This window comes from Chinchilla lanigera, unplaced genomic scaffold, assembly GCF_000276665.1.
Source record: "Chinchilla lanigera isolate Chin_1 unplaced genomic scaffold, ChiLan1.0 scaffold00007, whole genome shotgun sequence".
NCBI classification, from domain to species: domain Eukaryota; kingdom Metazoa; phylum Chordata; class Mammalia; order Rodentia; family Chinchillidae; genus Chinchilla; species Chinchilla lanigera.
The window spans coordinates 11,635,685-11,648,602 of record NW_004955408.1 but is presented as its reverse complement, the minus strand read 5'-3'; the positions used below and the strand labels follow the sequence as shown (position 1 = coordinate 11,648,602).

Genomic DNA, 12,918 nt, shown 5'->3' with positions numbered 1-12,918 from the left:
GATTCTGGGGGCCTGGCAAAGACTTGGGGGTTCACTGGGGGAAAGTTGTCTTCAGTGGACCTTTCTAAAACCAGTCTGTCCCACTCTAAGTGACAGCACAGCTATAGAAGTTGCTGGAAGGCTTTTCTTGGCATCTCTGCTTCCAGAGACTGAGGACTGGTTTCCTAGCTCCAGAGGAGCAAATTTAATTGCTCCATGTTCACAGAATCTCAAGGCGCATGTGTGAAATAAACAGTCTGAAGCTTGTGTTGTTAACCCTGGAGTTCATGCTCTCAAGGCTCTCAGTTTACTGCCATTCTTGAGCTCCGTGGTGTTGCAGTGATATTAGTCACAGAGCGAAATCACATTCATTAAGAACAGCATTTGGGGCTGCAGGTACAGGGAGCCAGAACGTGGGCCCACGGAGCCTACAAAACTCCTAGGTCTGCAGCAGTGGTGGGGAGGACTTGGCCACACTCAGGGCACCAGAAGTGAACACAGCATGCAGGCAGGGACCCCCACAAGGATCTCTGCACCAGTGTGGGGCTGAGGATCTATTCTTCCCTCCTTCTGATGAACAGGCTCCTTAACTTCCCTTTCCAGTGGTCCTCATTTCCTTCATGCTCTTGCAGCTAGAAAAGGGGAAGGGGTAATAACCCCAGCTGCTCGACTTCTATGAATGCCTCTGGCCAAATGTGAGGGACAAAGGCAGTCCCCATAGCAGGTGATGCTGGGTTAGGCATGGTGTGCTGCTTCCTCGTGGGCAGCTCCTTGGTGGAACTAGGGACTCAATGGCAAATCTAGTCAGCCCCCACCAGGCAGGCTATGCCAAGGCAGCACCCAAGTCAGTCCCTGAGATTCATAGCTGTCCCACTGGCCAAGCTTCCCTGAGACATCAGGTGGCTCTCACAGTAAGAAAGTCAGCTAGGGTATTGTTTCCATCCCAAGATTAAATGACAAAAGCAACAGGATATTTTGCATTGCTTGTGTACCTGTTGGCTCTGGACAGGGAGGCTACTAAACTGCTCTGGACTTCTGGGAGCTGACTCTATTGCATTATTGAGCTAAGAAATGGAGATCCAGTCTCAGGAAGAGAACTGGTATGAAGAATTTCCTGATGACCAGACTCAAGGAATTCTTGGACTGTGCTACATTCAACAGGTCATACTCTATCCTCTTCCTAATGTGCAGGTGGTGTAGAGGGAACCAATGGGAAGGGAGGCCTGGGGTACCTGCTGGTGCAGTGTAAAGCTGGTCACTGAGGTTATTTCCAGGAAGTGCTGTGACCACTGCTTATTGGGTAGGGAATTTTTTCTCCTCAAAACAGCAATGAGGTATAAATTAACATCTCAAAAAAAAGAACACAGCCCATGGGCAATGGTTGTGCTGAAACAGCCAAGTGGTTCTAACGTTGAGAGTTCAGGCTGCATCATCAGGCTCCTCCTCTTGCTTGTGTAGTCCCTTCCTTACGCATGGATTGAGGTTCTTGGCTTCTTTTCTGGTGATGGGGTGTTGGCAAGTTCTATATTGTCCACAAGGATGTTCTTGTCTTCCAGTCTGATGACAGCAGGCTCTGGGGCGGGAGGTGGGGTGGGGTTTTTGCGCATATGGGGCAAGCTGGTCCTACTGATATCCAAGTCTTTGAAAGCATGAAGCATGAACACAGCCAACATGATGGTGACAAAGCCAGACAGGGTGCCCACAATATCCACCGCGGCCATGCTGTACCACTCCTTGAACAGGACGATGGAGTTGGTAACCACCATCGTAGTGAAGAACACATAGTAGATGGGGAACACCAAGGAAGTATTAAAGATGTCCAGTGCCCTGTTGAGGAAGTTGACCTGAGTGCTGAGGCTAAGTGCCAGGATGAGGGACAGGATGTAGGGCAGAGGGTGCCGAACAACAGGTAACCCCTGAAAGAAGTTCCTAATGGTGATGCCTAAGCCCTTAACAGCGATCACAGAGAAGGACCCGATCACAGAGCAGATGACGATGTAAATGAGGATATTCCTTTGTCCGTACCGGGGGGCAAGGATGAAGATGAGGATGAGGCAGCACACCAGCAGAAGCACAGTGAAGATGATGAAGCCTGTGGGAAGGGAAGGGAGGGACACAGATCACTTCAGCTGTGAAGGATGTGGTCAGCATCTAGAGCCTGATACCCACCGAAAGGAGAAGCAGCTGTGCATTTGGACGAACTTGGGTCCCAACCCTGGCTTCGCACCTTTAAATGACTTGAGTAAGTTGTTGAACACCCAAGACCTCAGTTTCCTCATTTGCAGAGGGGTCAACAACAGGATCTACACGAGGCTGTTTTGTGAGACTGGATGAGATAAAGCATTAACAGCTCCTAGAACACGCTAACCAAAGGGGGTTTTTCCGTGACTCGGGCAGGAGGCCCATGAAGGAGCCTTGCTAAGGAACCAGCCATCGGATTTCCTTTATTTAGCTTGCTTTGTTCTCCAGGGGCAGCACCAGAGATGGTGGGAGCCCATTCAGACCTTCAGCAGGGACCCAGGGTTTCCTCCTCCCCCTGCTGCTTGAAGCCTACCTGTGTCTTTCATCTTGGAAGCCAGCTCTGTGACAGTCGTGACCTCCTCTTCTTTAGGGGCGTGTATCACCATCACTGTGCTGCCGGCCACACAGATAGCGCAGCCCAGCTTCCCGAGCAGATTCAGACTTTCCCCCAGGAAATAGGAGGACAGCACGGCACTGCATGCGGAGGACGGGAGAAGGCCGTTAGGACCGCTCTGCCTGCCCTGCGTCTTGAAGAGCCATGGCGGCTGAGCGGGCACTCACGGGAAACAGAAGCCCAGACTCACTTCTCTTACTGTGGCAGCTTTCCTCCCTGCCTCCAGCAGCGTTTGAAATAGGCACTCATTTCTAGGAGAGTTAGTGACCGTGTGTGCTGTAGGTGGGCTTCTTTGATACCGAAAGTATCCCCAGACTGAAAGGTTGGGAGAACCTTTCAAAATGTTCTCATCCAACTTCTACCCACTGAACACACTCCTCCTAGCATTGCTGGGAGATGTCTTTCTCTGATAGCTAGGAGCTCACCCTCTTAGAAGCCAAATGAGCCTATTGTAGGCTCACTTTAATTGTATTTTTATTCCTTGTTTCACTTCCTCTTGGGTCATTCAGAACAAATCTAGTCTTCCACTTGCGTGTGTCAACACAGACAACCTCAATGACCACTACAGATGCTACACCTGGGGCATATATACCCTACTTGGTCCTGTGCCAGAAACTGCATGTGGCATCCCACTAACATCTCGCAGCTCTGTGTGAAGTAAAACACACTATTCCTGTTTTATAGATAAGAAAATTGAGTCTCACAGAAATTAAAGTGACAAGGTTCTATGAGTAGGAAATATTGAAACCCAAATTTGGGCTCAAGTTCAAGTACAGTAAAAAGGCAACGTGTTTTCCTCCACCCCTCACAGAAGACAACCCTTGTGGCTTCCTGGAGTTAGCACTTTTCTGGGCACCAGGCCTCTGGTACCTTGATGCTCCTTGGTGACCTGATTTCTGCTCTTCTCACATCCTCGAGACGAACCAGTAAAGGTGAGTGAGGATTGAGAGAAATCAGGCAGGCTGGGTGTGGTCCCTGGGCATCCTTCTTTTTCTTTACAAAGGTGCCGTTAGTTTAGGGTGAAATCTGCTGGCTGACCTAGGACCCAGGTGGCCTCAAAAAGCTCCTGGCTCAAGGCATTATCACAGGGGACACCGAGGTCTAAACTCTCTTGTCTATCTCTCGTCTTCCTTTCAAAATGCTAAAAATGATTTCCCCACAGTGTTCTATTCAAGAGAGTCTGACGGCATTTTCACAGGCAGGGATCACACATTGGTGGATCCCAGGCTCCTCCCAACTTCAGTCCCAACTGGGACTGGGGATGTGTAAACTAAGCAGATATGTGATCCTGATATCACAGCTACATCAGTGTGAAATCAGCTAGGCCAGTTGTACAGCGTGACTCATGGTTCTACTTGTTTCCATGTAAATGTTGCAAAGTTGTCGAGATAGCAAAATAAAACAGGAAATTATGGGTATCCGGGTATGGCATATGGCAAATGCCGTCAGACTCTCCTGGGATTTACCAGGATTCTAAGATTAGCCCCAAAACCAAATCTTCCTATAGATGGGGTCTAGGACCCCCACAGAGGAAGTGGCTCAAAGTGTGTAGCTCAGAGGGGCTGAGGACACCCACATTTAGTTAATTGATTGATTGCAGTGCTAGGGATGGCATATAGCACCTCATGCATGCTAGGCATGCACTCTGCCACTGGGCTACACCACCAGCCCTGGAATCAGTTATTTTAAAAACTATTAATCAGAGCTGAGTGTGGTGGCACACACCTATAATCCCAGCCCTTGGGAGACTGAGGCAGGAGGATCACTGCGAGTTCAAGGCCAGCCTGAACTGCATAGTGAAACCCTGTCTCAAGAAAAAGAAATAAAATAAAAACTACTAATCATTAGTTGAGTGCTTCTTGAGAGCCCATAGGGCACTGTGATAAGCTCCTGGGCTCTGGTATCAGACTACCTAGGCCTGGCCACTCGGAACCTGTGTGCTATGGCCAAGTTTCTTAACCTCTCCTGGCCTCAGTAAGGGTGCTGAGAGGGTTACAGAGCCAGCCCACTGGACATATTTTAACATTCATCTCTTAGCAAACCCTCAGCCATGGTTATCTGTGGGTGCCGGATCTGCACGAAATGCCTTCTGTGCACTAGCTCACTCAATCCTTGGAACGGCATCTCTAGTCAGGTATTAGCAGCATACTCATTGTGTAGACCCAGAAACCGAGGTTTCAGGTGGTTAAGTGACTGGTCCATGATATCATAACTACTAAGTGTTCAAGTGGGAATAGAACTCCAATGTGAATCTGGGGCTCATGCTCTTAATTTGCATGCTTCTCCTATCGAGACACCAAAATAGTTACAGGAGACATTTAGCCTGGTGGCAGCAAATCCCTTTTAGTTAGTTTAGGCTTGGCCTGCCCCTCTATCAACAGGATGCTAGATCCTGTGTAGCAAACAATCCAAGGATTTAGAGCTCTGAACAGCACAGTGCCTCTGTCTAGGGTCTGGCATCAATCTTGGTGCCTGAATGCCACATGGCAGTGAACCCCAGTTGGTAATTCCAGGCCTCAACAAACTGAAATGAGAAAAGAGCCAGAGATGGCTACTTAGGGGACAAGAACCTTATGAGGATACTCAGTGCTCCCAGCGGTGTGACGACTGTTGCAGGTGTGAATGCATAGGCTCCGAAGTTGGCAACTTCTCCAGCAGACACTAGAAAATAAAGGCAGAAAAGAGGCTACTGCAACTTCCAGGCACCATCTCCTCCATTCCAGATGAATCTGGGTAGAGGCTGCTTCATTCAATGTTCACCATCTCCAGAATGCCAGACCAACATTCCTTCAAGTACCAATCCTTTTCTTTCTCCCAGGACAGTCTGATCAGAAGCTCAGCCCCAGATTATCCTGACCAAATCCTCCCATTTTAAAGATGGTAAGGATAAGTCCCACAAGATGCTTGTGGGTAAAAGTCTTCTTGCTCTTCTTATGGGCTTGGTTCCTAGTCCAGGCACAGTTAAGTATGTCTTAGGAACTGCCAGTGTTATGGTCCATACTTTTAAGGTAAGTTGTAGAAAGGGTTAATTATCAAATAATGAGTGTTACACTTATTGATTCTCTGGGGACCAACTGGCCCATGGACCTCTCTTTCCTTGGGGAGATTGAAAAGCCTACATTGACAGGTAGGTTGGTAGAAAAATCTGACATTCCCAAGGAGCATGAGCTCTGTCTGCTGAGCCTCTGGTCTGCAAATACCTGCAGGTGCCTTCTGCTTCTCTTTGCTATAAAGTGACAGCAGAGTCATCCTCTGAAGGTAGATGATCCCTGTGACAGCTCTACCTACGGCAAGGGTGAAACCCTGACTTGGGGCAATTAGTAGAAAGTTTTCACTTAAAAGAACTAGGGGTGGTTAGCCAGAAAGGGTGAGGGGAAAGTGGAAGAAATATGTCAGTGTGCAAATGTGGGCAAAGTTTAAGTGGCAGATGAGCTGTCAAAGTGGCCAACAAATTAGTCACCTGTGGACCTTCATGACAGGGACCCAGCTTCTACCATGTAGAAGTCCATGGGCCCCCTGCCAAGAGGCAATGATATTACTGCCCTGTACTTCAAAGAACGTTATGAAAATACTCCTGTGTCATTATCAGCTCTGTACGAACCTCTTTGGGGTAGAAGTTTCATGGATGAAGACTGCCTTGGGGTTGAGAAAGTGATCTGAGAGGAGAACAAGGTGTCAAGGTCGTCAAGACTTTTCCCTAGGAATCTGGACTTGGATTCACACTTTCTATATTAGAAACAGAAATGCCTCCTCCATTCCTCCCTTCATCTCTATCCTTGCTAGCGACAGCCCACGGTTATTCGTAGCAAAAGAACCCACTTACTGGTGAGAAATCCAGCCCACCACATCGTGTCCTTCAGGTAGCCGTAGCCTCCTTCCACTGTGGGATGGAATTGACAGGAAGTTAGAACTCGGCCACACTCTCCAGCCTCCTTTCCTAACTCCTTCACTCTGGGACCTCTAACTGCTCCCTGGGGGTTGGTTTTGGCCCTCTTCTTGGTAGGTTCCTCCATTCCCAAGTTCTGAGTACAAGCTCCATAGGAAGTCCCCATTTCCTATCTGTGACTTGGACTTTTCTCCTGAGCCTAGGGGTAAATCCAACTGCTCCCTTACCAGCTCTTGAATTCCTCAGGCATCTTGGTCTCTGCTCTAAATGAAACTCTTGATTTTAAATGTTCCCTACCCACCTGCCGAATGAAACTCAGTGGTACCTCCACGTGGTTAGCTGCTTAAGCCAGAAACCAGGGAACGGCTCTTGACCCTTTTCTCTCCCTCTTCTACATCCTGTCTGCCTTGCTCATGCTGCCTCCCAAGAGCATCTCACATGTGTCTGCACCACCGGATTCGCCCTACCCAAAGGCCTCATCTTCTATGGCCCAGGCTGAGGCAATGGCCCCAGGAGTGGTTATTCTGGTTCTAGTCTTGTCCCTCTAATAATTCATTCCTTTCATGGTAGCCAGTGGTCTCTTAAAAATGCAAATCATACGTTGCCCCTTCTCAGTTTATAGCTGGCCAATGGCTCCTAATGACTCTTACAATGAAGACCAGAATCCTTCACAAGTCCATGCATAGCTTTGGTCCTGCTCACCCCTCCAAAGCACTTCCTGCCATTCTTTTACTTTCGTTTAGTTCTGCAGAAACAAGAAGGTCTTTTCTGCCTCTAGGCCTTCATACATGCTTTTCATGCTTTTCAGAGTATTCTTCCTACTAAGGTCTGCCCAAATCCACACACACTACATAGGTCTGGTTTGAATGCTGCTTCCCCTAAGATGCTCTCTGTGACCCACTATTATCTTCCTTTGGGATTCTCTTCCATAACCCCCAGCCCTTCTCTTTCATAGCAATTATCACTTATAATTTCAGGTATCTGCATATTTTCTGGCATCTCCTCCACTACAATGGGAGTTCCACAAAGTCAGGAGTTGTGTCTGCTTGGCTGAGGGCCTGGAATACACTCAATACCCACTAATATTAGTGATAATAATGATGGGTGGGCTGGAGATGGTTCTGTGAAAATCAAAACGGTAGATGTTGCTTTTTGTGAATTCCCTTTTTCCAAAGAAAAGACATCTCATTTTGCATCAGATTCCTAATGGTCTCAGAGTGACCCCCATGCGTTAAGCACTCTGACAATATTTTGTTGACATCACAGAAGTTACTGAAATAGCAGATTGGAGGTAAAAATGGGTTTTAGGCAAGATGTCTTTATAAATGGTCAGTGGAAGGTCTCCTGCTCCCCTCTGAGCACCAGCAAGCATTTATTCAGAAGTGAAGCATGCAGCCGCAATGGCCACTGCTCTTGACTCCCCGCCTCACCTCCAGCTGTCGGTGTCCCACTGTACGTGGGCTCTGCCAGCTTCTCCTACTTAAGTGATGCCCTACTGGTACTTCTGGTCCTGAGCACTTTAAACACTGAACCTGTATATGTCTTCTATAACTCTTAAGGCTCATATTATTTTTATGCCCATTTTATAGATGAGCAAATTGAGGCACAGGGAAAACATACTTTTCTTGCCAGGCTCCTGTCACCAGGGACTGAGACGCCAGAATCGAAGCCTTCATGCTGTTTCTGTGGTGTGACATTCCACAGAAGCATTCGGTGAACCTGTCCAAACTTGCAAGCGCCCTCTTCCCAAAACCTGTTCCTCTCTGCATTCTTCCTCTCAGGAAGCAGCACCATCTGCCTCGTTGCTCAAGTCAGAAGTCTGAGTCATCCTTGACTCCGTTTTACCCTCCCACTGTAGCCAGTCACCATCAGGGTGAGTAAATGCTGCCTCTCAAAACCACCTGTGGAATCTACCACTTGTCTCAGTGCCATTTTCTGTCCTCTGGGTCACCTGTTTGGTTCCCCACCCTCCAGCCTTGTGCCCTCCTCCATTCTTCACGCAGGAGCCAGGCATCTTTCAGATCCTCAGTCAGACTGTGTCATTTCCCTGCCTAACGCCCCTCACTTGCTCGACACTTTGTACACCAACTCTGCAGCCCTGCTTAGAAGACCATCCAAGAATGCCACCTTCACCTCATCCTCCACCCTTCTGCGCTCCAGCCAAGCCAAGCAGCTTTCAGTTTCTAAAATCACACATGTCCTCTTCCCTAGGAGCCTTTGCACATGCGCTCCTTCTACCTGGAAGACTACCCTGGACCTCGCTATTGCCTCTGCGTCATCTCCCACTCCCTAGATGCTCCATGTCTAGCATCATACATGGCCCTCCACTGGCACAACATAAGTGACAACTCTGTAAACAAATTCTTGTACGCCCGAACAAGAATTGCTTCACGAATACATAGCCTGTTCTCCAAACAAGCAAGTCCCTGTGGAGAGAGACTTAGTAGCTGTTGTAGCTCACAAAGAAGCTCAAAGGGATGAGCAGGTGTAGCAGGCTCAGGAGAGTCTGATGCTGTCGCAGGCAGGGGGGCAGCTGTGCTACCATTTTCTGGGAGCAGCTGTGACTTCTCTGTGGTGACGCAGCTGGCAAGAAGTAAAGCCAGAACTAAGCCTGAAGGGTCTGATCTTCAGTCCTGAGGCTATTCCCCGTCTGTACCCCAATGCGTGCATCATGAATCTTCAGGAAATCTGATTCTAGAGAGGGTCTCCCTTCGGCAGGTGGGATTCTCAGTCTTTTGTGCAGCCACACACTGGACGGCAGCCCGGGGCCCTCTGCGGGGAGCTGGCTCAGGCTCCGCTGGCCTGTGCGCTGCCCGCCCCTTGTGTTCCCTGGGGAGCCTACCAGCGCGAGTGGCCCCGCTGTCCACGAGCCTAATGAGGCCCTTCTTCTTGAGGATGACACTGCTGCCGATGAGAAAGCAGGACAGGAAGGCCAGGCCCAAGCCAATGTAGAAACCGTAGTTCTTCCTGATTCTTTCCTTCCAGCTGTCCAAGGTGGCATTTTGGGGCACCTCAGGGCTAAGGCCGCTGATAATCTGACACAGGACTTCTTGGGAAGAGCAGTAGAGGCTGATCAGGGAACCTGGATGGGAAAGCATGGTGAGAGACTCGCTGGGGATCTGTGCCTGCTTTATAAATGGCATTGGCTGCTCTTTCCGACCCCCACGATTGTATTATTGCATGGCTCCACCCACACCCACTGGGCCTCAGCCTAAAAATAATGTGAACATTCACTCAGAGATTGCTCCAGCTTAGAGCTTTGTTGGTATACAATCACTTGTCAAATAAGTGATGTCCCTAATTCCCAAATCACGTCTGTGAGAATGGAGGCAAGGAGAGGTCAGGTACCTGCGTAAGGGGAGCACAGATTATCGGATCTCGGGGCTCCAACAGGTAGCGCTGATGCTGCACACACCAGGCAGTGTCCCCAAACTCTCCAGAGTGATTTAGTGCACCTGTCCTCTGCAGGAATGTGCTGTCAGTGCGGGGGCACGTGGGCCTCTGGTAGCTCACGGTCCCACCCTGCGGTCTCTTCACTTCCACCTCCCCCAGCTCTAGCTGCAAGGGAGGCTGTTCAGAAACAGCATTAGAGGGTGAGGCTCTGTAGGCCTCAGGGTGACTGAAGAGTGAGCCCCCTGGTTGTGGGAACGGACTATTCTCAAGTCTTGCTGCTGAGCCCTTCGGTGTTTGTGGTCAGTGACTGGAACCTCTTCTGGGCCACGAAAAAAGACTGCTTACCTCATACAGACTTTGTCTATAGTCCTGAATCTGCCCTCATGGCCCAGAACAAACCCACCCTTTCCTCCCCTTTCGGCACAAACACCAACGACAGTTAAGGATGAGCCCAGACACCAGAGGCAGACCTTCAGCAAAACCTAAGCACAAAAAGTAACCAACACTCTCCAACAAAGCAGGCAGCAAGGGGGAAGGAGGCATCATCTGGCCTCCTAAGAGGCATTTTAGAATAAGAGTCTGTTACCAACATTCAAAATCATGAGCACTTCCATGATAATTCACATTTGAGGCCACACGTACAAAGCAGAAGGTCCGCATGCCTCCCTTGGGAAGCCATCCCATAAGGAGTCCTGTGGCTGCAGCTGGGCAATGGGTGCTCCTTAGACAGGACGTGTTCTACACAACTCCTGTGGGGCCCTTCAGGCCTTTGTGTTATGGGTTTGTCCTCTGTAGGCATTTGAATGTGTGACTGTGGGAGGCAGAAGGCACTTTAAAGCTGTGTATCACAAAGGCCCAGGCTCCAGTACCAAGGATGTAAGCCCGGACCAGGACCTCTCAGACCAAGGTAGTGCCAGAAGGGTTCAAAGTGCAAGGCCAGGCAGCTCTGGGCAGAGTGTCATCTTGGTAGAACAGAATAAGAGCAATGCTGGCCTCTTCCATGGTGCACAATCACAGAAAAACAGAGCTGGAAGAGCCCTTAAAAGCCAGTTGGCCAAGTCGGGCATGGTGGCACATGGCTGTAATCGCAGCACTTGGGAGGCTGAGGCAGGAGGACTGCTGAGAGTTCAAGGCTAGCCTGGGCTACAAAGTGAGTTCAAGGCCAGCCTAAACTGCATAGTGAGACCCTGTTACAAAAAGAAAAAAAACAAAACAAAACAAAACCCATAACCAGTCAGTCTAAGCCTCCTACTTTCAGCTGGAGAAAGTGAGGCCCTGGGAAGAGAAAGGACTTGCTTGAGTCACACAAACACCTAGTGGTAGATTTGGGTCTGGAGCCCACCGGGGACATCCAGGTATCTTTTGCAATGGAAGACTCATCTTTCCAGCACCTGTGTCACAATCAACAGGAGATGAGACAGGAAGCCGTCATCGGCTTTCCTAATCAGACTGGTTCTGCATTGCTCGCTCCTGCTCATCCAGCCCAGGCCTCCTTGCCCAAGAGCTAATCGAGGGAGTTCCCCGAGCCCAGAAAATGAACCAGAGCCCGGGGGAAGCTGGGCCAGGCAAGGCCGAGCTTATTCCCACACCCTTCCCTCGCCCCTTGAAGGTGTCTCCCGAGTAGGTGGAGCGGAAGCCCTCACTGAAACGCGGCTGTCCCTGAGAGGCCAGCACAGCTGCGAGCCCAGCACTCTCCACCGTGCGAGGTTCTCTCATTGCAGCGGGAAGAAAGAGAGGAGGCTGGTGGCTGCTGCGCAGAGCGCTCATCTGAAACATGGGTGTCCGGGCAGAAGACGCCCATCTTCTTCCCAGAGTGCGCTCAGACTGGAGAACAGTCTGCCGAGGGATAAGGGGCAGGCTGAAGACGGCTCAGGAAACCCAAAGCACCCACCACCCAAGCCGCCAGCTCTGGGTGCTTCTCTGGAGAAGGAGAAGTGAGGGAAAGGGCGATAGCCCCTAGGCTGTCATTACAAGGTGAGGAAGGGAACGCAGCTAAGCACGGTCGCACAGGTCGGCCTGGACCCAGAAGCCCTGTCTTACATTCCAGGCCCCCGCAGAATTGCATTGAGCAAGTTACTCAGCTCTTCAGGGCCTCGGCTTCCTTACCTGCAGCACGGGTTAGGAAAACCTTAACTTTACCCACCTTTCAGAGCAGCTTCGAGACTTACATGTCCGAGAAGCTGCAGGGTGAGACCTTGGCCGCCCTCTGCTTTGCGGTAAGAACTCACAGAGCCGCCTGTGGTCTTTCCCCCACCCTGCCTGAGGCTCTTTCCCCCTCGTTTAAAATACATGTGGGGTCTGGGCGCGGCGAATTTCTGTGCCGCTCTCCCCGCTGTCTTGGGTGGCAGACACAGCCGCATCTGGGCAGGTACTAAAATCAGCAATAACTGCACACCGACCCCGAGCGCCCCTCTTCCCAGGCCGCCCCTCTGGTCAGTGAGGCCACCCCCTCCCCCGAGTTCGCTTTCCTCCCTCTCCCTGCGCTCAGCTCCCCCAGCTGAGACGATGGGAGTGGAGCCTAGGCCCGTGCTGATCGTTAAGAGGGGTCTGAGGACAGAGCCACCCGCTCCACTCCCGGCCCGGCCCGGCCCGCCCGCAGGCCGAGAAGAAGGCAAGAAAGGAAGGAAGGTGCGAAGCTGGAGCCCCGGGTCCCAGCCGCGCGGCACGCACCGTTCTCGCAGCTGGCGTTGGCGGCGCGCAGCTCCATGGGCCGCGGGCGCTGCCCAGGTCGCGGGCGCGCGGCTCCGGGCTCCCGGCCGTGCCCCCGACTCGTCCCAGCGTGGCACGGGCGCCGGGGTCGGCCAGGGGTGGGAAGGACGACGGCGCGCCCAGGGGGCAGGGTCTCGGGGGAGGAGCCAGACGGCGTCCGGGGCACCTCTGGGCGCTGGGGACCCAGCGCTCCGGCCCAAAGAGGGGCGCATGCCCTCCTGGGGTGCGGGCGCTGCCGGGCGCCCAGCTGCCAAGTCACCGCCCGGTGCCAGGGGCGAGGCGAGGGGGCGGTTCCCGGCCCGCCCTCCCGGACGCC

General features: G+C 51.3%; 1 protein-coding gene across 1 annotated transcript; it reads right to left on the bottom strand.

The window, feature by feature from the left end:
- Positions 1–243: 243 nt before the first annotated feature.
- On the bottom strand, positions 244–12,879 carry Nipal4 (NIPA-like domain containing 4). The gene is made up of 6 exons (XM_005376235.2): positions 12,564–12,879; positions 9,343–9,582; positions 6,438–6,494; positions 5,185–5,275; positions 2,534–2,694; positions 244–2,071 (listed from the first exon to the last, which is right to left on the bottom strand). The coding sequence occupies exons 1-6, from the start codon at positions 12,598–12,600 to the stop codon at positions 1,446–1,448; spliced, it is 1,212 nt and encodes a 403-aa protein (XP_005376292.1). The 5' UTR covers positions 12,601–12,879; the 3' UTR covers positions 244–1,445.
- Positions 12,880–12,918: the final 39 nt, after the last annotated feature.